At 35.3% G+C, this 26091-nt stretch overlaps 1 protein-coding gene across 1 annotated transcript in view; it reads left to right on the top strand.

Annotated features, from left to right (window-relative positions):
* DNAAF5 (dynein axonemal assembly factor 5) overlaps nucleotides 1–26091 on the top strand; it is a 73127-nt gene that overhangs the window by 6230 nt on the left and 40806 nt on the right. The window contains exons 3-6 of the mRNA XM_044660112.1: nucleotides 10629–10753; nucleotides 11904–12022; nucleotides 20568–20800; nucleotides 24465–24677. Coding sequence (XP_044516047.1) covers nucleotides 10629–10753; nucleotides 11904–12022; nucleotides 20568–20800; nucleotides 24465–24677 — 690 coding nt within the window. The remainder of the gene's footprint in view (nucleotides 1–10628; nucleotides 10754–11903; nucleotides 12023–20567; nucleotides 20801–24464; nucleotides 24678–26091) is intronic.

The raw sequence follows: 26091 nt of genomic DNA, 5'->3' as shown, positions 1-26091 counted from the left end.
TTAATTGCCATGGTCATGTTGGTAAAATATATATGACCGCGCCTGACTATCTTTAAAATTTACTGCCAGTCTGAATCTCCACCCATCTTCCTAGTCTCGCACACCAGAGAGAGCATCTCAAGCCCGACCTCTGAATTTAAGTGGAGCTCAACGTTGGTTCCCGTTCTCTGACGCAATCACATCAGAAACTGGAAACCCATTGGATCCTGGGAAGTGTAGCCTCAAAGTCCCCACGTGTCCACAGGAAGTTTGTAAGATGCTTTTAAATGGCACCTCCCTGAACTCCAAACACACACCCTCCACTTTGGTCTTGGCTTATGGTATAGCCTTCTTTGAAGGTGTCCAACAACATCTCAGAAACATCATGCTGAAGAGCACGGGAGGAAGCACACATCCCTTTGTGTTGGAGTTTGGTGTTTGGGGAAGAATGAGAGCAGTATCCTTCATCCAAAACTTGTGTGTGCATGCCATCATGAAATTGGCATACAGTGCTGTTGAACTTCTATGGATCATGGAACTGCTGCAGGCCTTCACAACTAACAGTATCAAAGGCCTTTGTCAGGTTGACAAACTATTGTGTACAAACCTCTGTTCTGTTGGTGTTTCTCCCAGAGTTGTTGGGCAACAGACACCACGTCAATTGTTCCTTGATCCTTTCTGAAGCCACCCTCTGAGGCAAGTTAAGTGACCAGCCAATTAAGAAGGATTCTGACAAGAATCTTGCCAGCAATAACTAGAAGAAAGATTCCTCCTGTGATTGTCATAGGACAGCCTGTTTCCTTTTCCTTTTCCTTTGTAGATTCGGATGATGGAAGCATCCTTATGCTCCTAGGTGCAAGAGGGAGATTTTAGGTATTTTATAGATATATATTTAAAGTGTGGCCTCCAGGAATCAACAATTCACGTTGATTCCGTAATTAAATCAGACCCAAGTCACCATCGGGTTAAGGCAGTTTATTTACAATTAGGAAGGTAAAGGTATGGGAATAAAGAGAAAAGGAGAGGCTAGTCCAGGCCTGCAGAGGCCTGGACGATAGAGAAGGTTAAAAGGCTAAATAAATTAGGCTGCAAGCCACAAGGCCTAGCAACCAGATAGGCTAGTGCCTACTTAAGGCAGAGTTTGGAAGCGGCCTAGGTAGGCCAAGGAAGTCAGCCTAACTTACCCACGTAACAATTCAGAGTAGAAGCTGCCTGAGGTCTCAAGGGAGGTCCTTCAGCAACAAGTTCAAAGTGGGAACTGCCTCCACAGGAAGTAACCAACATACTTGAAGAGATAGTGTCTTTCGTCACTTCCTGTGGGTCCACCTCTAATTCAAGTGGACAGATGGCAGTCTCTACATTGATTTGGACTGCCCAAAGGGCAGTCCCTTGTTCTTTATTTGTTACTTATTGTCACATGTGGGTAACACTAAGGGAGGTGGGAATGACCTCATCTCAGGTAGGTAGAGTTTTGACTATAGAATGGACTAGAGCTAATTCTATTTACACAATCCCCCCTGATGATCATTGGGTGCCTAGTCACCCCAAGTGATCATTTTACACAAACATCTTATACCCACAAAGGTCTTCTAACTACAATAGTTAGAGATAAGAGGGAAATGGAAAAGAGAGAAAGCAAAACCAATGTTTTGCTAAGCACGTTGACAAGAAATCAATTGGGGGCAGTCCCCTATTGGCATAACATGTACAATTAAAGTAGCTGTTCAAAACCCATCAGTCCATTCATTTGTACCCAGAGTTCATTCTGGATCATTCGATGCAACAAACCCCATCAGTTCAATCAATTGCAACTCAAAGTTCATTCTGGATCTCTTGATTAAATGTAGGTTCTTCAGGCATCTCTCTGCTAACAGTTCATTCTCTTTATTAAGGAATCAGCAAGTTTCTTTCCCTGAGAATCTTTCTTGAACAAAATAAAAAATTAAATCTTGGATATAATAAAAATACGATTAAATCTTGGATTTTACAAAAATACAATCCCCCCTGAAGTGGGTATTTAGAAAGAAATACCCAGATCAGCTCAAGATATATGGTTGAATCATGGGGTTGTATGAGTAAATTCAAAAGAAAAAATATATATATAAAAAAATCAAATAGAAGAAAATTGAAACTTTTGAAAAGGAAAGGCATTAAAATCAAAATCAAAATATCAAAAGTTATGTATATAAAGTTTTTGAAGAAACAAAATAATTTTATAACAGGCCCTTGTTCTTGCAATAAAATCTAGATTTCAATCAGCTTCTGTATGAGCAATGAACCCCCTGCCTTGTCTATATCTGCTGGGATGGAATCAATGGCAGGCACTTTGCTACTCAAGAGGAACTTGATATTCAGAACCTCTGTTCAGTTATAGAGCAACTGATTTCAACCTGGCACATATGATCATTGGCTTCAGCATCGTTCGATGACAATTGGTTAAAAATACTGTGGAAGTGTTCAATCCATCTATCCAGGATCATGTCCTTGTTTGATCAGTGTGGCTCTATCAGCAATTAGTAATCAAGAGGCACCAAAGGTCTTTGGCCCATAAATATACTATTATGCCAAACTTTTCACCAGTATTACAGCTGCTTTTATCTTTACCTCTCCTCCTCCACCTCCCGCCAATTAATTTTTAACATACTTTTGATACACTTAGAAACATTTTTAGAGTGGTAGTAGGTGACTAAGGTTTTATCGGACTTTTCTATCATAATGATCACTTTCTTTATGGAGGTAGCATAGAATGGACAAATCAGTGGGTTTAGAGTCAAGAAGACCTAGGTTCAAAGCCCTTCTCAGACCTTAACTAGTTGTATTACTTTAACCCATAATGACACATATACTTTACAAAGTTGTAATGAGAATCATCCAGTCAGTCAGCAAGCATTTAAGTGTCCACAGTACTCAAGGCACTTTACAGGGTGCTAGGAATACAGAATCAAAAATTTAGCTTTCTCTTTCAAATAGCTTAATCAATCTCTTTGAAGACAATATAACATGCATAACTTTATACTAAATACAACATGCAAGGTAATTTTATGAGAGAAAATACTGGCATCTAAGACATCAGAAAAGGCTTCAAGTGGAAGATAACATTTGCATTGAGTTTGAAGGAAACAGAGTCTAAAGTGGAGGTGAGGACAGAGTAGACAAGGCATGGAACAACACAATCATTGCAAAGACATAAACATGGGAGATGGAGTGTTATGTTTGAATCCAGTGTATGTCATGAATAAGTCCAGTCTGACTGGATTGCAGAGGACACTGTGATTATTAATGGTTGAAAAGTTAAAGCCGGGCTGTGAAGGACATAATATTTGAGCCTGAAGACAATAAGAAGCCATAGGAGTTTATTGATTAAGGAGAGTAACATGGTCAGACTTGCACTGAAAAAAAAATCATTATGTTGAGAATATAGTAGAATGATAAAAGTCTTGAGGTAGACAAGAGTCTGGGTCAGTAGACCAAGCAAGAGGTAATGAGTGCCTCACCTGGGGTGTTGACCCTGTGAGTAGAGATTAGGGGCTGATTATATAAGAGATGTTATTCACTTAAAAATAAGACGATTTGGAGAGGGCAGCTGGGTGACTCAGTGGATTGAGAGGCAGGCCTAAAGACAGGAGGTCCTAGGTTCAAATCTGGCCTCAGACACTTCCTAGCTGGGTGACCCTCGGCAAGTCATTTAACCTCCATTGCCTAGTCTTCACCACTCTTCTGCCTTGGAACCAATACACAGTATTGATTCTAAGACAGAAGGTAAGGATTAAAAAAAAGAAAAAAGAAAAGAAATAAGATTTGGCAACTAATTGGTTATGTGGGGTGAGGGAGAGCAAGGGAGTTGAGAAAAGCATCAAGGTTGCAAAATTGGGTGACTTTAAGGATTTAGTTGTCCTTGATAGAAATAAGGAAGTTTTAAAAAGGGTTGAGTTTGTGGGAAAGATAACTTCTATTTTTGATATGTTCAGCTTGGGTTGCTTTTGGAATTTAAATTTGAAATGTCCATTAAGCAATTGAAGATGTTCCATTAATAATCATGGCAGGGACTAGGGCTATAGGGACTCTAGAGACTATAGATCTTAGAGTCATCTAAGGTCCTGTGATGAACAAACTATTCCCCCTGGCCAGATCCTGGCCTTGGTTTGGGCTTCACTGCCTTAAGCAATTCTCTAATCACTACGCCCCCATATGCAGATGTAGTGGTTAGAGAATTGCTTAAGGCAGTGATAGGCAAACTACAGCCTGGATCTGGCGGGTGGGGGGAGGGGGAATAGTTTGTCCACCACTGAACCACCGAATGATCATTAAACCTTATTAAACTGCAGGCCCTCACACTTGGACTTGTGCAATAACCCTAATGGTTGGTCTTCCTGCTCAAATCTCTTCATGACTCCAGTCTATTCTGCACCTAGCTGTCAATGATCTTCCTAAATATAGGTCTGACCTTGACACCATTCTGTAACCTCCAGTGGCTTCTGGTCATCAGCAGGATCAAATATAAAATTCTTCCCTCTCCCCCAGACTTTCTTAAACTCTACATTCCCACCCCCTTCCCATGTATTTTGTGATTCAATGGTGCTGCCCCCCCTTGTTGTTCCTTAAGCCTTATACTCTAGGGCAGGATTGGTGAACCTTTTCCCAGTTCTAGTGCCCAGAGGGCAAGAAAGTTGAGGGAGAAAGTGTTTGTTTTGGGTGACTGGAAAGAGGGGTGGGGCATGCAAAAAATGTCATCGGATGCTGGGAAGAGGGAGACAGAGCAGCTCCCCCAGTGCTGCTGGCTGTACACGCATGCCAGGGCTTCGCCAATGAGGCTCTGGGGACAACTAGGTGGCTTAGTGTATAGAAAACCAGGCCTGGAGACAGGAGGTCTTGGGTTCAGATGTGGCCTCAGACACTTTCTAGCTATGTGACCCTGGACAAGTCACTTAACCCCCATTATCTAGCCCTTATCACTCTTCTGTTTTGGAACCTATGCATAGATAGTATTCATTCTACCTATGATACTCTATCCATCAACTTTGTACATTTTTGACTGGCTGTTCTTTTTGCCAGGAATGCTCCCTCATCATCTCCATAGCCAAAATCTCAATTTTCTACAATAAGCCTTTCCCAGTCCCTCTAATTATGGTACCTTCCCTTCCTTGATTATTTCTAATTTATCCTGTCTATAATCTCATTTGTGCATCTTCCCCATTAGACTATAAGCTTCTTTATCATTCTTTGTATCCCCAATTCTTAACACAATGCCAGGCACATAGTAGTCCTTTAATAAATATTTATTGACTGACCTGAGTGACTCCTATGGGGAAGCTAATCAGAGTTAAAGAGGGAAAATTAGAGCTAATATCAAGAAGTTTTGAGATGGTGGAATGTGACTCACAACAAATGATTTCTATTTTTTCAGTAAAATATGAGAAGTCCTCAGCTCAATTCCCTCCACAATTTCTACTGATTACTAGGGCAATCTTCTGGAGAAGATGAGGAAGAGATCTGATCAAGAGTACATGTACAAGGGTTGTCCTTGGTGAGAAGATGGTATAAGAGACTTGTATATAATGGAGAAGGTTTGGATTAGCCTTTGTGAGGATTGGTGCAGAGAATCAATTAGAGAGGGGGAAATGGACTGCATTGCTTCTGAGGGCCCAATTGAGATTAGATAATATAAATCATAAGGATTAGTAGGGAAGGAAATTTTGGGCCTTATGAATGAGTCTGGGATCAATAGTAGAAAGAGTAAATAGATACCTTTGTAGCCAAAGACATTATTGCATTTCTTAAGTGTTGGGACAGTTGATTTATGTGGATTTATTTTGTATCTTGCAACTTTGCTAAAGTTATTATTTCAAATGGTTTTTTATTTGATTCTCTAGGATTCTCTAAGTATACCAGCATGTCATCCACAGTGATCATTTAGTTTTAGATAGATAATACTTATTGTTTTAAGGAAAGGCCCTTTTATTTCTACGCTTTCTAGTGTTTTTAATAGGAATGGTGGTTTATTTTGTCAAAGGCTTTTTTTTTTTGCATCTATTGAGATAATAATGTAATTTCTGTTAGTTTGATTATAGATATTATCAGTTATGCATATAGTTTCCCTAATATTAAACCAGTCCTGCATTCCTGGTATAAATCCCACCTGGTCATAGTGAATGATCCTTGTGATATATTGCTGTAGTCTCTTTGCAAGTATTTTATTTAAGATTTTTGTATCTGTGTTCATTAAGGAAATTGGTCTGAAATTTTCTTTCTCTCTTCTTGGTCTTCCTGGATTAAGCATTAGCACCATATTTATGTCATAAAAATAATTTGGTAGAACTCCTTTTTTGCTTATTTTGCCAAATAGTTTATACAGGATTGGGATTAATTGTTCTTTAAATGTTTGATAGAATTCACTTGTGAATCCATCTGATCCTGGGAATTTTTTCTTATGGAGTTCATTGATGGCTTGTTCATTTTCTTTTTCAAGTATTCCATTTCCTCTTTTGTTAATCTAGGCAATTTATATTTTTATAAACATTTATCCATTTCACCTAGATTTGGGAACCACTGGACTAGACCTTTGTTTCCCTATCTGTGCAATGAAAGGATTGCATTCAGTAATCTCTAAGATTCCTTTTCAGCATCTAGGTGGCTCAAAGGATAGAGCATCAGGTCTGGAGTTAGGAAAACCCAAGAGCAAGCAGAGCCTTAGATTCTTAGAGCTGTATGACTCTGGGGCAAGTTATTTCATCCTGTTCGTCTCAGTTTCTTCATCTGTAAAAAAAGTTGGAGAAGGAAATAACAAACCACTCTGGTATCTTTGTCAAGAAAACCCCAAATGGGATCATGAAGATTTGGACAGGACTTATCAACAAAAGGCCCCTTTTAGATCTGAATTGACAATCATGCCATAGTCCTTATCAGGCAAGAATTTATTCTCCAATGCCACCAGAGTGAAGAGTTTTAGAGTGTTGTGGTAGCAATGAAGAAAGAAGTGAGAATACTTAGTGGCCCAAATAGCATGTAGAGCCTTTTCTCTGAGATGGACCAAAACCAAGAGAAGTCAGCCTCAAAACAGGATGAATCCAAATCCCCAAACAGAATCCACTGCTAGTAGACCCTATGTGAATGGAATTTGTTCTCTATATAAAGGTAGAGAAAGAGAATAAAGAACAGAATGGAATTTAATGTGCCCCTAAAGGACTGGCAACTGCTTTGAGATAATAGGCATCCCTTTTAGGTAAAAGGCTGCTTTTCTAAGCCAAAAGGGTTATCAAAATAGTTATTCTGTAATAGTCTTAAAATGGGAATCAATTGCTACCCTTCAAAGAAGGGATGCACTTGGAGGGATTTCTATTTGTTGTGGCTTATGTAAAATAGTACTTGAGATATGCATTACAATTCTTAAATAATACCTAAATTTGGAATAAAGGGAAAGTGTTACACAAAAAAGGGAGCTGTTGCTCTTCCAAAGCAACAACACCTGACAAGACAGGAGCTACTGCTTTGCCAGGTTTCTGTATCCGTGTTTGAATTTGTTATAAAAATTTTAAATTAGATTTGGCAAGTTTTCAGAATGTTGTGCTAGTATTTTGGCATTTTGTGAATCTTTTTATAAAGAGGTTTTTTGCTCAGGCTGGTTCGGGCTGTTGTGAAATGTTTGAGCAACACAAGGTTCACAAACAAAAATTCAAAATGATTGATCATTATAAAAGGAAAGGAAGAGAATAAGCATTTATAGAGCATCTGCTTTGTGCCAGGCAACATGCTAGGCAGTTTTCTAAACAAATGTTATCTCTTTCGAGCCTCACAAGGACTGTGCAAAGCTATTAAAATCCTCATTTTACAGTTGAGGAAACTGCAGAGATTCAGTGACTTGTCCAGGTTGCACAGATTCTAAGTGTTTGAGGCTAGATTTGAATTGGAGTCTTTCTGGCCTCAGGCCTTGTGCTTTATCCATTGCTTCACAAGTTGCCTCTAAAGTTATTCACATAGATACCTTGCCAAATAGGACGGCATTAAAAAAATAGATTGACTGTTCCTCCATATTACCTCTTTGACTTTGGGCAAGTTACATGTCCTTTCTTGAGCCTCAGTTCCTCATCTCTGAAGTGAGAATTAGATGACCTAGGGTCCCTTCTAGTCACAAATCTGTGATTTTATCGTTTTAGAACTATTTACTTGATGCCTTATTATGAATTCACTATATCCATATTGGCAAAGGATAATGTTAGTAGGAATTGCTGAGGAAAAGCTTGTTTACTTTGAACTGGATATTTTAAATGATATTTCTATAGAATTCTATTTATATTTTGACTTCTTCATAATGATTTTTATCAAAATGGAAATCTGAAATGCAATTTTCTTTTTATTTAGGCTTTTTAACTTTTGGGTCTCTGCCCTGCCTCTGTCATTAACATGAAAGGTTCAGTAGTTTTCTGTTTTGAGTCACTCTGATCAGTTCAGTTAAAAAAAAAACAAAACTGAAATGTTGTTTTCTACTTAGTAAAACTGTTACCTGGCAACACAATGTTTGGCGGCAGTTTGCCAATTAGTGTTTATCCTGTATAAAGGGGGAAAAAAATCAAATAGCTTTTCACTAGTAGAATTTGCAAGATTCGTTAGCACACTGGCAAGAACTAGTTAGAAAAGATGGCTAGGCTCTCATTAAGGGCAGAAGGGAGGCCAAATAACCAAAATTCTCCTACCTTTTTTTTTTCTTCCTGGCTAACTCAGTTCATATCATGAAAAATGTAAGTTTTACTCTCCACAAATAGATACATCTTTCTTGTATCTAGACATTAATGTCCATTGTGTAGTTACTGACTGCTTGGTACCTGGTCAGCCATGCTAGATGTCACAATTAAAGAAGAGGCAGAGGTAGAGCATCAAGACTTGTTCTAGCAGGTTTATACAGTATTCTAGAATAATGGCCTCTAGGATGGAGTTTTTTTTTTTTAATCATAAAACTTTCTAAAGAGCATATCTAAACCCTGCCAGATTGGCACAGCATAAGTCTCTAATTATTCTTCTGAATGCCTTTGCTGTCATATTCATGAAGGTTCTGTACATTCTTACATATGTTTTGGCACTACCTATGTGGGATTTGGGAATTTTTTTTTTTTTTTTTTTTGGCAATCAGTCATTGACTGACTTTCTAGTATTATCAGCAAATAGTACTGACTGAACTTTATATTTGCATTTTGTCTTGAATAACATTGTAAGAAATAAGAATGTTATTCTTCTTGCTTTATTAAATACCAACAATTTTATTTGAATCCCATGTCTGTAACCTGTCTACTGTTGTACATAAAGATGAAATTAAAAATATAATTTATAACAATTATGTAACCAGATTATAGATTTAGAATTCACTTGGAGCAATTTTGGATTCCTTTTGGACAGCTAACAAGTATCTGAAACCAGATTTGCACCCAGAACTTCTCATCTCCTCTCCATCCACTGAGCCACCTCGCTGCCCCAAAATGTGCATTCTTTCCTTTAAGAAAAATGCTTTATAAAATATTTTTTATTTAAAAAAACAAAACTCATTACTTATTACTTCTCAATCATTCCTTCCCACTTCAGATCTTATTCTTTAATGGAATAGTATAAGAACAAAACAAATCAACTCATAAACTATATATATGTGAAATATGCTTCATTTTATTCCTATGCTTTACTATCTTTCTACTAAGAGTAGGAAAACACGTTTCAGCATCATTTCTTTGGACTCAAGATTATCCATTGCAGTGACAATAACTTTGGTGCCTTTTGGTTTTATTTTCTTTTATGCTATTTTGGTCATTGTGAAGCACATTTTCTTAGAGTTTTTCTTCTATTTTTTAATTGTTAATATATTCTTATGTCAATTCTATTTTTTCATTATATAGTTTTGTGTTTTAGGGAGGGATTTAACTATTGAACCAAAGAGGGAGAAAACTTGATAATGTCCATAGCAACTTGTTTTGCCACTAGAAAGTAAGCTCTTTGAAGTCAAGGACTATTTATTTACTACAGTGCTTGAGTAATCTCTTAATAAATGTCTGTTGATTGTTTTTTCATTCCAAAAAACTAGCTAATTCTTTAGGTTGTACTTAAACCTAAAACCCAACAAACATTTTAGTCTCTTACTATTAAAAATGTAGGCATTTAAGTACAGTTAACTTTTGCAGTTTCATAGAAATAGTTATAATACCTCATAGTGGTCTGCTACTTAAAACCAAATTATATTTGGGCATTAAGAACTGAGGCCTATGAAATGCTATGTCTACAAGTCATTATTTCTGAAAATGAAACAGAATTTATTCAAATATCCATTTTGAAATGTAGCACCTAAGAAGGCATTTCCCAATGTGGATTCCAATACAAATGATGACAGAGGTGGAAGGAATTCACCTTCCCAGGTGACCGAGAATCAAAGTTATGCTACTTAACCTGTTTGTTTGTTTTATTTAGAACTGGCCACATGAAAAATGGAACATTGCTGCATTTTAGTATATTCAGATTAGCATGTCTATGTACTAATTGATGGTAAAATTCACATTCAGAACTGTAGGAATCTTTTGCTTGTTAGGGAGTGACTGATGATTTTAAAAAATAATTATATAAAATTTACCTTAATTGTTCTTTTTGGAAAGTAATACAACTCTTTTTTCTTTTATAAATAGGTTCGATATGCTGTGACCTCTGTTGTTGGAAACTGGCTATTACATTTAAGAGACAGATATTCATTCTTTCATAAGCTAATTCCATTATTATTAAGCAGCTTTGATGATGAAATACCTGAAGTCACGTAAGCAAGATAATGATTTTGAAATTTAATATAAAAAAACACCTTTTCTTAATCTAAAGGTTTTTTAATGCTGTATTTTGTGCCCTGCCCTTTCCAGAGAGCTGTCCCTGAGAAAGAAGAGAAAACAAAAATTAGCCCTAACATCAACCAATATATGAAATATTCCATGCTCATAGTACCTTACTTATTCAAGAATGAGGGAAAGGGCACAAAATGCCTTTATTTTCCATATGTGTTCTGGGAGTACATTTAAAATTATCCGTAGAACTCTTAATATAAAAGTTACTTTTTCTATTGGGAGTGGTATTATTTTCTGGAGTTTGACAATTGTTTTTCCTAAATGTTCTAAAATTTTAACTTTTCTATATTCTGGCTATGAGTCTCTTTGAAGTTAGCTTTAAGTCTCTTTGAACTGATGTTTGTGCTTCACTGACTTAGCTGTTGAGAATTCAAGATCATTTTCATACCATGATGGTCTTGAATATTACATATATACATATTTACACAGAAACTGAAAATTTAAAAATAATTTCTAAATTTGCCTTTGCTTCAAATTCACCTATAAGTGACTCTAATTGGTCCCTTGGATTTCAGCTGTTATAAAATTAGATTGAATGCAAAATTTCTGTAACTTCATTCTTTCAACATTTATTATGAAAATGGCCAGCAAATATGTATTTTTATTTTATATTTTTATTATTATTTTTTTTAACCCTTAACTTCAGTGTATTGGCTCCTTGGTGGAAGAGTGGTAAGGATGGGCAATGGGGGTTCAAGTGACTTGCCCAGGGTCACACAGCTGGAAAGCGTCTGAGGCTGGATTTGAACCTAGGACCTCCCGTCTCTAGGCCTGGCTCTCAATCCACTGAGCTATCCAGCCACCCCCGGCAAATATGTATTTTACATGTTAATTGTGCTTTTGGTGCAGAGACATTAAGCAAGTAATTGGTTCTTGGGTTTTCCATCTTCTATGGTTAAGCTTATAGTTTTCTTACTAAGTCAGATAAGCACAAGCTATCCAAATATCATTTATTTAGACATTTAATTTAAAACAATAGGAATTGATTTTCATATCTCCCATTACCATTGTTTCCTATCTTGAATATATAGTCAACATTTTTTATTGTTTTTCTTTGGATTTATGTTGTAGGGAGTTGGCTGTCAGCCTCTGGGAGAAGATAGGCCTACAGTGGCAAAAAGAAAATGAGGATGATCTGAAGGATAAGCTTGATTTTGCTTCTCCCCCACCATCTCATTACCCTAAAGGAGGTGAGTGTTATAAAATAGAAAATTTCATAATAATAGCAAAATTTCCAAAAGGCAATTCAAAATTAGTAGTGATCTTCTTTGGAAGATAAGTGAGGAAAGAGAACACATTTTTATATAGAGAGGAAACTGAGGCAAACAGAGGTTTAGTGACTTGCCCAATGACTTTGTCACAAAGCTAGTAAGTGTCTGAGGCTGAATTTGACCATAAGTCTTCCTGATTCTAGGCTCAGTGCTTTTATCTACTCACCTACCTAGCTGTCCCAGTATGGGACAGACAATATAGCAAATCATTATTTGTACAGGAAGGAAATTCTGAGATATCAGAAAAGTTCTTCAGTGATTAGAATTCTGTTACTGAGTTAATTTGGAAGACAATAATATGTATCTCTGCCTTAAGAGAATTGTTCTTATGTCAAATTGAAAATCTTATCTTATAGAAAGGGTTATATACTATATTAGCCAAGTTGATTTTCATATAATTTGGAAAAGAGACAGTAGAAACAACCAATGAATGAAGGAGAAAAGTTATTTCTTTGTCCTAAAGAAGTGCTAGAAGATAACCTCTCAATCAATTTTAAAGCCTTTTTCCCCTCTTTGTTTAGACATGGCAGTTCTGGTTTAGGTAATATGCTTTAGGTGTTATAATCACAAATGATTCTTTACAGCAAATCTCTTGGGAATTCCTGACTTCATATTTTCTCTGATGTCTCCTGAGTCACATGTTTGGGAAATGGTTAGGATAAGTATTTATAACAAGATGACCTTTAAAACACAAATCAGATGATGATCTTATATTTCATGATATTTCCGTGTCTTTGGTTGGATGCTGAGATTAATTATGAACCTGTTGCCAGAATTTTTTTACTTGTTAATAGATTGTAAAAACATTTTATTTACTTTTCCATTGTAATTAAATACTTTGTTTCTTAAATAAAATAATAATACATTATACATTGGCAAAGACAAAAAATAAGTACACATTGCAATGAAAATCAAACAAGCATATAGTCACTGTATAGGAGATTTCTAATCTAATATTTTAATTTGGCAGAGCAACTAGGTGGAGCAGTGGATAGGATGCTAGCCCTGGAGTCAGAAGACCTTAGTTCAAATCTAGCCTCAGACACTTATTTGCTAGCTTTGTGATGGTGGACAAGTCACTTAACTGTGTTTGCCTCAGTTTTCTCATCTATAAAATGAGCTGGAGAAGTATTATGATAAACCACTCTAGACCCTTCCCAACAAAACCCCAAATGAGGTCATTAAGAGTCAGGCACAACTGAACAACAAAGAACATAATACTGATCACTTCTCTTGCTCAAATCTCTGTTGAAATGGTCTTAAAGATCAAATCTTTGCCCTCAAGGATAGTGTTGCTAAACTGTGAAATACAGTATTAAGATAAATTATTGTCTTTTGCATAATGTTTGATGATAGAGATACTACCAATCTAACTGGGATATTCCTTCTTACCAGAATCATTGTATCAAAAATGTCTTTTCTTTCTGTCATTAGATCGTTAGCCTGCTACTATTATGATAAAGAGTAGTAAATTTCACATAAAATAAAATTATTTTTTAGATGGTATGAATCAGAATTGTAGCTTTAATATTTCAAGAAACAGTGATTTCCCTCCATGTGACTTCTCTTTCCATGAATGCAGATAGCATCCTCTTTCTCACTTAGTGCATAGTTTTCCAGAATTGCTCAGAGGACTGTAAATTTCATCATGCAACCTAATGGTTAGCTTTGCCACATTTGGATAGACTGGTCTATGAATTACAGACATGCAAAGTCTACCACCACATCTTTATTCAAAACCTGCTATATAGCTCCTGCAGCTTAATATTTTTGAACCCCAAGGGCTAACACATCATAGTAAGATATTAGAATAAGACATTAGCAAAGGAACAAGCATAAAAGGTTTAAAAAATTAGTTTCAGTTATTTTTACACTGATTTACAAAATGGATTTGAAAAAATTCCTTTAAAGAAAGAAAGAAAAAAGTATAAAAATTCATGCAAAAATGTAAAGAACTCTTATACTTATTTTTTAAAAAATGATTTCCTCTTTCCTATAAGGGACTTTGGAGGATTTTTTTCCCCTTCAAACCTTATTTAATGAAGATTTGTTCCCATTAGCACCAGCATTGTAGCTATTTGGTGAGCTGCTACATTGCTACTGTTTGACAATTGGGAAACTGGTTGCTTATTAGAAATTGGGCAGGGCCAAATTAAAAAAAAATCTTTATGATCCTTCCCAGCTCTAGAGATCTGTGAGACTTTTATTGTTGTTTAGTTGTTTTTAGTTGTATCTTAACTCTTCGTAACCCCATTTGGGGTTTTTTTGGCTAAGATATTGGAGCGTTTTGCTATTTACTTTTCCAACTTCTTTTGAGGAGAAAACTGGCAAATTGGGTTAATTGATTTGCCCAGAGTCACACAGCTAGTAAGTGTCTGAGGCCAGATTTGAACTCAGGAAGATAGAGTGCCAGGCCTCAAGTAAGGAAGATTCCACCTAGCATCTCCCTAGACTATCACCTTGTAAGTAAGAAAATCTAGTAAATAGTAAATAAGAAGAATTTCATGCCTTTTATCAACAGAAATGTGGATAATTGTTTTTTAAAGAATAAAATTTATTTTCCCAAATGAAAAAAACCAGTCTACAATAAAGTATTGAGTTTTTTAGACGCTCTTTCAGAGTCTAGACAAGAACATAAGTTCTTCCTTGTCACTGCATGAAGTAAAAACTATTGGAAACATAAGGAATGTTTATAACCATTATATATTATAACAATTATAACCAGTAATTATGAAAAAGTTATCCATCTCATGGATGGATATAATTGGATCTAACATTTTCTTGAAGCAGTATGTTTGTTCTATGACTTCACAGTTGAATTGAGTTGATTTTGTTCCTTATGCACAACACTCTTTCACTCTAACAATTTGTTAGTGTTTGCAAGTATGATAGTTACCTTATCTTTGCTTCTTTTTATGAACAATTAAAAAATATAATCAACCAATGTAAATAGTGTTTCTAGCTATAACAGTGTTTTTTTTATTAAGTTACTTTTCAATCATTTCCCACTCTCCATGTCCTTATTTGGGATTTTCTTAGCAAAGATAAACTGGAGTAGTTTGTCATTTTATTCTCTAGCTCATGTTACAAATGAGGAACTGAGGCACTTTCTTGGGTTAAGTGACTTTCCTGGGGTAACACAGCTAGTAAGTTTTTGAGGCCCGATTTGAACTCACAAAGTTAAGTCTTCCTGACTTTAGGCCAATGATTCCCAAAGTGGGCGCTACCACCCCCTGGTGGGTGCTGCAGCCATCCAGGGGAGTGGTGATGGCCACACTTTTTTTTTGTATTACATTCTATTCTGAGTTCAATAAATAGTTTCTTAATTTCCAGGGAGGTGCTAAGTAATATTTTTTCTGGAAAGGGGGTGGTAGGCCAAAAAAGTTTGGGAACCACTGCTTTAGGCTATCTACTAAGCCACCTAGTTGCTATATATATATATGTGCATTTTTTTTAAAACCCTTACCTTCCGTCTTAGAATCAATACTGTGTATTAGTTCCAAGGCAGAAGAGTGGTAAGGGTAGGCAATGGGGGTCAAGTGACTTGTCCAGGGTCACATAGCTGGGAAGTGTCTGAGGCCAGATTTGAACCAAGGACCTCCCGTCTCTAGGTCTGGCTCTCAATCTACTGAGCTACCCATTTGCCCCCTACATACATTTTTTTTTTAAAGTGATTTCAATGGACCCCTTGCTTTAGGTCTCACACAATCTAAACTTCATTGGATTTTCAAAAATTTCTCCTGGAATTAATTTTCTGTTCTTTAGTCTATAAATCCACATTTTTAAGTCTGATTTTTCATGACTAACTGTGCTTTACAATATCCCAAATCTATGTTGATAGACTTATGGAAATGAATCTTATGTCACTATAATAAACTTAGTACTCATAAATAATTAATAACCTTTCAAATGAACGTGTAAAATGTATGCCCAAATCACAAATTTAAGCAGTGTTAGAATTCTAATTTTGGTTATTTTAAAAGAAAATAAAAGGTAAAAAACACAACAATCTAATTGTTTCCAGATAGCTCCTAAACACTTCAAGTTTCCTATTCTACACTAAAATGTGCTGATGGCTTTGAAGCCTTAAAACCCAAGCAACCCCTCACAAAGATTAGAAAGAGGGTCATTTATGGTCTTTAAGACAGTTATTTACCAGAACATAATGCTCTTACACCGCAAAAGAGCAAGTTCACGCTTGATATGTATCTGACAATCACATTCAGGAATCCCCAGCAGCAAGATTACTTTGTGACAGTGGGTTCCGGAGTCCTTGCTCCTTTGAAATTATGTTTCTGTTAAAATTGTTTTCCTTTCCAATGCTTGAGTGAAAGGGGAAGCACTTCCTCATGATGGTGAGTGACCTGCCAGGTCTGTTTCATGCAAGAGAATAGAATCTAATTGTTGCTTTTACTCCCTTTGGGATATGAGCAGAATCCCCTTTTAATGCATGTCATTGTAATGTTCGTTTCTTTATAATGTGAGTTTGTGTAGTTTTATGTCATGACTGACAACCCAGACTACCCCTACTTTTTAAGTGTGTATTAATTCCAGCTTTGGAAGGGAGGAATATTTGAAGCCAAGGTGTGATACTTCTTAAATTGCATACAGCAAAGGAGTGTTGGATTGGGGGAAGCTTTAAGTGGACTGTTAAGTATTGTTGGCTGCTTTTGAGTCTTGGCCCACTGAATTGGATTGGAACTATGAATGAAAGAAGAGACAAAGACTCTGTCCCTCATCCCTAACTTGACCTCTTGAACAATTTCCTGTTGCTCTGTGTCAGCATTAAGAGGTTTATTCATATGCCCTTGCTTTGGAACCTTTCAGATACTTCCTTAACCCCTCACTCTTCTGCTCACTTCTTAGTGTTTTCAAGTGTGATAGAGGCTTTATATGTTTTAAAATTATTTCAAAGATTATTTCAAAAGTGTTTTCCTATCCATATTGATATTGGGCTATTAAAAAAAAATAAGTAATTTCAGTGCTCAGGGCCCTTTGTTCCAGGCCTCATAATATCACTGATTTCCGATGATTTTTCTGGCAGGCTTATCAAGAAGGAAGAAAACTGTAAAGAAAAATCATGGAAGTGTTAAAGTATTTCATCTTTATTTACAAAACTGAGTCTTATAAGCCGTTACTTTTAAGCATTATTAAATTGAATTAACATTGGTGTTCCTTTAGACTGATTCTGATAAAAAGTATGTGGAGAGTAACAAATTATTTGAAAACTTGAGGCGATAAAACTTTACAATAAGTGGTCAGAAGACATTAATATTCTTCAATACAGCTTAAACAATGTCATGTACATAATAGATGCTGAATAAATACTTATTATTGTTTGGATAACTGTAAGAAAACTGCAACGTATCTGAAAAATACTAGTTATCTACAAGAAGAAATTATTTTATTAGTATTAAATTAAGGATTAAATTAAATTACATAATAATACAATTGCTCTATTTAACTGTTTGCCATAAGGAAGTCTTTTAAAGTATAGTGTAGGACTATACTATCTTACTTTGTTTTAAAATATTAAGTGAAAAAGTATAGGGGGAGATTGAAAGAGGATTGATAGGGACTGTTATAAATGGGCATTTGACCAGATAATGTTGTAGCAAGGTTTCATGACTTTAAGATGGTTTTTAGTTATACTATGTTTTTAATGTTTTGAAGAATGAATACTGGTTTGGTTGACCTTACTTAGGTATTTGTATACCACAAATTTTGGAATAATTTTTATAAGTATTTTGGCAATCTCTTGAATTTCTAATGATTTCACAATTCTTAACTATGTCTCTAAGCATTTACAAATGCTATTTTATTATTTATTTTTATTTTTTCTATTTTACAATTAGAGAAGAGGCATGGAAAAAGTCCCAAAGGCACACTATGAATCATTTTAGAGGAATGAATGTGATTTTGAGCACTTAATGTTGAATTCAGTTCTGAACAGAATTGAGTCTCTCAGATCAAAGTATTATTTAGGATAAATCTTAGATTATTGACTTTGATTCTTAGATTTCAGTATTGTTAAGTGGAAAAAGAGGGGAGAGTGGTTCCCCAGTTTTTTATGACTCTAATTTTGCCAAATTTTGTGGTGGTTTTGGGATGGAAAAAAAAAAACAGGACCTGGGAATTGACAACTAAATTCGTTTTCACTTTTGCCCTGAACCAAAATCTGAACTTTGATCTTCAGGGGTGAGAGGTAATACCATTTTATTGCTTCTTAAGGTTGTTTCCTTCTCTCCCACCTATTAGGTCTTAGTAGATATAGTTAAGATTTGAACTTTGACATGACTTACTTTTTGATTCCCTTTTGAATAATTCCCCTTTTCTTCATTGGACCTGCATTGTGTTTTATGTCTAGCACTGAATTTGTAACATTGATTATTTTTCTTCCTTATCATATGCTTTCAAAAGTTAAACCTTTAACCATTTTATTTTGGTTCTAGAGTGAAAATAAACTATAGGAGCTAGCTTTATAAATATTTGCATCACTCTTATCGCCAGTTATTTAAGGTTGAATAAATCTTTTAATGTAATTGTCAGTTGTATTACTTAAAAGCTTAACCAGAGCCATTGTTCCTTTTGTACAGGTTTGCGGACTTTTGCCCACTTAAATTGTCTTTTTTTTCATGCATTTTGCTTGCTGAAATACTGCAATTATGTTTTCAAAGAAAAGATTAATAGGTGATTGTTGTGCTTTCTGGGCACCTGACCTGGTAGTTTTGGACTCTAATCTAAGAAGTTAATAATTGCTTTAGACCTGAGGGTAGATTCATATTGTTTACCTTCTCTGCCAAAATTCCAACTTTCTTTTTTTAACCTACTATGTAATAATGAAAAGGACTAAACATAAGTTTTTTTCCCCATAATTTTAAATGCAAACATAAAGCCTAATTCTCAAACTGAAATAAATTCAGCTTCTCCTCTTTATATCATGGACCCAAAAGATTTTGGCTCATTCTCTTTTCCTACTTACAGACTAATGAACTCAACACCACAACCACCTTGTGCTTTGATCTCCCAATGACAACCATTGCAGGTTACTAGAAAAGTGAAGACTGACGAGTGTTCACTGCCAACAGAACAATTGAATGACTTTCCATTGAGCAACAACAATCATTGCCTTAGGATACAGGTGCAGACAGTTTATTGTAGAAAGAAAAAAAATCTTTGACAGTAGGTAGCTTCAGGGATAAAATGTCTGAATTCAAACATCTGAAATGAAGGTACTGTTGAAAGGGAATGGTCAAAGAAAATCTTTTTTTTTTTTTTTTTTTTTTTTTAATTTATGCCTCTGGTCAAATAGGATTCCACTCCATTTATCTTTGTAGAAAGATTATTTTTTTTGGATGGCCTTTTGCCATTTGTTGTTAACTCTTATAATTCTAAATGGTTTTCTCCTGCAATTGAAATTAGAAGTAATTAATTATATTAGATATTTTTAAATTCTTATATAGATTTTTTAGCTCCAAAATTATACTGCATTAGTATGTGAGTATATATGTACAGACATATATATATATGCATAGATTGATTTGAGACAAATTGAAAGAGGAATGAAACAAGTTGCATTCGGTCAAACTGGTTATTATCAAAACAACCACTTGTGTAAACTGTTAGAAACTGTTTTGTTTTTTTTTTAATTCAATCTGCTGTTTTTCAAATTATCTTTTGCATATAAGCACAGCCCGAGCGTGCCTGTTAAGCAAAGGCAAAAAAGTAGATTTTTTAAAAAGTTAAATTAAAATTAAGAATGGATTAAAAATAGTGATAAGGTAATTTAAACAACAAATAATACATGAGTCATTCCAAAGAAATTCCTGACTTCTTGTAAGAATAATAGTAAAAAGAGAAAAATAGGAAATGAGGTAAATCATTAGTAAATAATTTTTTTTAAAAAGAAAACATACTTTAAATCTTTGTGCTTTATGTTTCTGTTACTGCTTTTGGAAATGTTGGGTTGTTTTTTATGATACCAAAAGAAAAGCTGTATACTCAAAACCATGTAATTTAATAAATCTTCATAATCTTCCTAAAATCACCAGGGAAAACTCACACGTATTCATCTTGAAGCAAAATTTGTCTTTTTGTCTTAGTAATAGTATAATTAATTATGAAAAAACCCATGGAGAAGGACATAAGTTAAAACATTTTTCTTCTTTTCATCTTCCCCATTGGTTTTCAGTTATCTTGTTTATGTATACACCTATCAATTTTTCTTAAAGTTATAACTTTTCTTTATTATTAGTCAACAAGTATTTAGTAAGCATTTGCTATATGGCAGGCCTGTGCTAGGTATTAGAAGAAGATAATTGAGGAAGAAGTAGAATTGTCTGTAAACATTATAAATAAATATAAATAATAAATAACTTCATATATCATAAAATACTGCATTGTTTTTCCTGGATTTAGTCTGTGGATGACTTTTTATAAATTGTTTTGTTTTGTTTTTCTCTAGTGACTCGTCCAGTATTGGGATGTCGGGAACTTATTTTCAGAAACCTCTCCAAAATTCTCCCAGCCATCTGTAATGATATAACAGATTGGGTTGTAGGAAACAGAGTAAAATCAGCTCAGCTGCTGGCTGTATTATTACTCCATGCAGAAGATCACATTACCCAGCACTTAGAAGTGGTGCTCAGAACCCTCTACCAGGCCTGCTCAGATGACGAAAAGTCTGTGGTTAGCAATGTAAGTTAAATTTTCATTGTATGCTTTTCCTTAAGTTTGTTCCTCTAACCAATTAATTTTTAGAATACTATAACTTAGGCATTTATTTCAGTACTTTACTAATATACAAGAATTCATATACACATACATGGAGTTCATTCTTTTTAAGACATTTACAATGATTATGAACCAATTATTTGGGTTTGTCTAATAAGACCAATGCATATCCAGTCATTCTACATAGAATTTAAGGAGACAATGAAAACTCATTCAAAGCATTTCACCATATTATGGTAAAAATTAACTTAAAGTATATCACACTCTTTTTTTCCTACCTTCTCCTATTCTTTTTATAGTTTCATTAGTGATTAGTACATAATTTAATGAATGCATAAAGTAGAGGTAAAACCTATTGAGTTACTTTTTCTTCTTAATGAACTGTTTTGATAAGGGATTTAGTAGAGCTGAAGGTTAGAGTACTATATATGGATTTCAGTTTGGGCTATTTTTTTGGGGGGGGGGGTTGCTGCTTTCTTGAGGTATTTATTGAGTGTTGTGTTATACCAGGCCTGCAAGCTTTCAGTGCCCCTAGGGTGGTCTGATCCAGAGCAGAGTCTGCTACCCCAATGGCCTTAGCTCTTCAAATTCCTGACTTAGAATTTGGTCTGAGCAATAGTAGATTATTGTTGTTGTACTCCATCTCTATCAGTAAGTTGAAAAGCTCTGTTAAAATTGTAGGCTTCCTTCTGTCATGATTATTCTTCTGCAAGCTGGGCTAGATTTTGAACCAGATATCTTGCTGTGCTTTTAGGGTCTGATCCATACCCCTGCTGCTTGTTTCAGAACTTACTTCTTTCTTATAGCTAATGGGCTTCCTATCCAGAAGTATCATTTTGTGCCTGGGTCTCCTTCTATTCATTCACTTAATTGAGATTTTTTTTTTTTAGAGTTTCAAATTCTCTCTTTCCTGGCCTCCCCCCAACTTATTGAGAAGGCAAGAAATATGCTATCAATTATACTTGTGAAGTAATGCAAAACATATTTCCATATTAACCTTGTTATGAAACAAAAGCAAAAAATAAAAAGCAAGAAATTTAAAGTAAAAAAAGTATGTTTCAATCTGAACTCAGAGTCCATCAGTTCTTTCTCTGAAGGTAGATAGTATTTTTCATCATGTGTCCTTTGGAATTGATATAGAACATTATATTGATCAGAGTAACTATGTTTTTCACTTTGATCATTACAATATTGCTGTTACTATGTATGTAGTGTATTCTCCTGGTTCTGCTCACTTCACTTTGCATCAGTTTATATAAGCCTTCCCAGCAATGGAAATAACACATATATGTTTATATAGGTATCCGTAGGTATATAAATCACATAAAACAAATATAAGAAAACCTTGGAGGAAGGTAATAGGAAAAGCCTCATGCAGAAGGAAACCCCCGAGTTAAATCTCTCTCTCTCTCTTTTTTTTTTTTTTTTTAAAGCCCTAACCTTCTGCCTTAGAATCAATACTCTGTTTTGGTTCCAAGATAGAAGAGCTGTAAGGGCTGGGCAATGGGGGTTAAGTGACTTGCCCCGGGTTACACCTGGGATGTGTCTGAGGCCAGATTTGAACCCAGGACCTCCCATCTCTAGCCCTGGCTCTCAATCCACTGAGCCACCTAGCTGTTGACCCCTCCTCCCCTGAGTTAAATCTTGAAAGGAATCAGTGAGAATATTCCAAATTTGGGGGATATCTAGTGCCAAGGCTTATAGGGAGGAGATAGAATATCATGGATGAGTAACAAATAGGCCAGTATGGCTGAATCAAAGGATGCATGTAGTTGAGTAATGTGTAAAAAGATTGGAAAGGAAGGATGGAGCCAGGCTGGGAAGAACTTTAAATTCCAAATAGGAAAATTCCTTTGGCCACTGTACAGAGAATGGTACAAAGGAAACAGAGGCTTGAGTGAAGGGGAGCAACCATAGGTTATTGCAAGGAGAGTCCATTTGAGATGTGAGGGTCCAAATTAGAGTGATGGTTCTTTGAACAGAGAAAAAAAGATATAATAAATGAGAGATATTTGGAGGCATCTGAAAAACATCAGGACTCGACAATTAATTAGATATGTGAGGTAAGAATGAAGAGTCAAGGATGACAACAAAGTTGTGAACCTTAGTGACTAGGAGGATAGCAATACCCTGAAAATAGAGAAATTTGGAAGAGGGATAGGTTTAGGGGACATGATAAATTCTGTTTGGGACACGAAGAGTTTGAGATGATTACAGGATATCTAGTTTGAATTGTTCACTAGGTAATTCATTGTTGATGCAGGTCTAGAACTAAAGAGAAAGATTAGGGGTGGGTAGATAGTCAAGAGAATTATCTTCATAGAGATGAATAATTAAATCCATGGGAGTGGATGAGATCCAAATGAAATTATAGAGAAGAGGGGGCAGCTGGGTAGCTCAGTGGATTGAGAGTCAGGCCTAGAGACAGGAGGTCCTAGATTCAAATCTGGCCTCAGATACTTCCCAGCTGTGTGACCCTGGGCAAGTCACTTGACCCGCATTGCCCACCCTTACCACTCTTCCACCTAGGAGCCAATACACAGAAGTTAAGGGTTTAAAAATTATAGAGAAGAGGAATCCCAGGACAGAGTCTTGATGAACACTCACAATTAGTGAGCTTGGCATGGATGATAGGATGATTCTATAAAGAAAATAAGAGGTTCTTCTTTTTTCCTGGTAGAAATAGTTAAATTGCTCCAAGATTATATATTTTTTACCTTTTCTCTTGTAAAGATCTGAACTTATTTTGTGAGTTATTTATTATTTATGTCTTATATATTTATTCTATGTGAAACTTTTTATATATTTGATATAATTACCTGCTTTTCAGCTAAAGAGTACTAGTCTCACTTCTTCTTTTGAGACCAATAGTTTAATTTCTCTTCTAAAGGACTGAGAATGCTATTTGTGTGCAACAAAGAATAGATCTTAACTATATCTCATTCAGCTTTCTTTTCCACTTAAAAAGGAGTTTTATCTGCAATCATTTTCTCATAGTTGAAAAAATGGGAAAGGGAAGCAAGTGAATTGTGACTTCCCAAATGACAGAGCAGAAAACTACTACAAGACTAATAATTGGTTATTTTTTTATCTCAATTATACTTACTCACAGGCCATGTGTTTTATACTGCTACTAAAAGTTCTATTTAGAATACTATTTCAAAAGCTATCTTGACAGTGATATGAAGATAGAATAAAGATTGGGTGATTGCATAAATAAGCTGTTTCCAGGCCTTCATATTACTTTGAGGGTTGAGGAGAAGAAGGGAAACAGACACTAAATCTAGGACATATAGTTACCACAGAGTAGGTTTATACTACCTTAAAAATTGTATCCTTGATAACTGTGAATTTAATTTTTTTCATGAAAATTATCTTGAGGAAAATGTATTTGTTTTATGAGCTTTACAGTAATATCCCAAAAAGATACTTTTATTTTTATATGCTTATTATCAATACCTGATGATTGGAAACGGCTACAAGATAATTGCTGAAGCATTTCAAATTTGCAGGATGAAGGCAGACAGAAAGCAGTTAAGAGAAAAGGGAAGCCTGTGGATAAATTGTTTGTTCTTTGTGTTTTCAAAATAATCTTTTTTAGTTTTCACCAATTTGGTTTCTCTTACAGTGTATAAAATCAGCAGAATTGGTTGGAACATTTGTCAACCCTGAGGTGTTTCTGAAGTTAATCTTCCCAGCACTGAAAAAATCAATTCGTCCATCTTGTCTTATGGTCTTGGCTGCAGTTACTAGAGGCTGTTCAAGACAATCCCTTAAACCTCATCTAAATAACATTGCCAGCTTCCTGTCACAGACGCAGATTTGTCAAGGCTCTGAAGATGTAAGAATGTAGAAAATGGTGGGAAATGGGAAAATGTCAGAGTTAAGCTTTGGGGAGAAGGGTGTTAATTTTATTTGGTGTTGCCTTAGATTTTGTTAATATCTAAATATGATTATTGAAAACTTTTAGCATTAACATTGGGTCTATATCAGGCTTTTAATTTTCTCTGGCATTAGTGAGCTTTTCACTAACATCAGGGTGTTTTTTGCCAGAAACAGTGTAGTGTTATAGAAAGAGCAGCAGATTTGGAGTAGGGGTCTGGTTTTCAATTTGTAGGTTTGATAGGTTTTGGCCAGTGATCATAGACAAGTTACTTCTCTAAAGTTCATTTTCTGTACCTATTAAAAGGGATAGTTTTCATACCATCTACCTCATTGAATTATTGTGGAGAAAGCTTTTTAAAAAAATATAAAGCATTATTAAAATGTAAACTACTCTTCTTATTGAGAGTTCCATGGTTTTATGTGTATCAAATGTATCCTGTCTCTTCCATAACAGTCATGGTACAAATGAAGGAAGCCTTTATTTCAAGACAGATAATCTGGGTTTGAATCCTAACCATTACTTTCACATCACTAAACTTCAGTTACTTATCTGTAAAATAAGGGAATTTGAACTAATTGAACTGTAAGGGGCCTTTCTGACTCTTAAGTCTTTGTGGTCCAAATTGAAGCCTGTACACATTTTATGAATTGCTTTGCCAAAAAGTTCTTCACCTGGTAACAAGCTTCCTCACAAAGAACTAGATAGGTGAGTATTCAAGTAAGATTCCATAACCAGCGTAGTAGGACCTTCTGAGATTGTGTTCTGCTGACAGATCCTACAAAAACCCAAGATCAAACTACATTTCTACATTGAAGCATTGAGTAAAGGTGATTTCATGATTTATTATTAACAAGTTAAACACTTATTAAACATCTCCCTACATTCTGGTCACTATAGTAGGCACTGAGTAGATTCAGAAGGCAGTCTTTGCCCACAGGGAAAAACTTTTATCTCCACAACATCTGTATGAAAAAATTAAAAACCTACTTCCTTATCCATATTCTACAGATGAAGAAGCTTATGCCCCCCAAAATCATGACATACTCAAAATTACATGAACATGGGCAGCTAGGTGATTTAGTGGAGAGCGAGCCCAGCCTGGAGGCAGGAGGGTCAGGTTCCAATCTGACCTCAGACATTTTCTAGCTTTGTGACCTTGGGCAAGTCATTTAACTGCAGTTGCCTAGCCTTTAGCACTCTTTTGCCTTGGAACCAATACTTAGTCTTAATTCCAAGACAGAAGGTAAAAGGTTTTTAAAAAAATTCCAGGGATAGCACCATAACCATAATTAAACTCCAATTTGGAACACTACTGTTAGATTAGAAAACACATCTTTATCGGCACCTAATCACTCCAATTTGTATTTAA

The sequence above is a fragment of the Gracilinanus agilis genome, chromosome 1 (genome assembly GCF_016433145.1).
Source record: "Gracilinanus agilis isolate LMUSP501 chromosome 1, AgileGrace, whole genome shotgun sequence".
NCBI lineage: Eukaryota > Metazoa > Chordata > Mammalia > Didelphimorphia > Didelphidae > Gracilinanus > Gracilinanus agilis.
The sequence above is the reverse complement of the archived record's forward strand: the minus strand, read 5'-3'. Positions and strand labels throughout refer to the sequence as shown.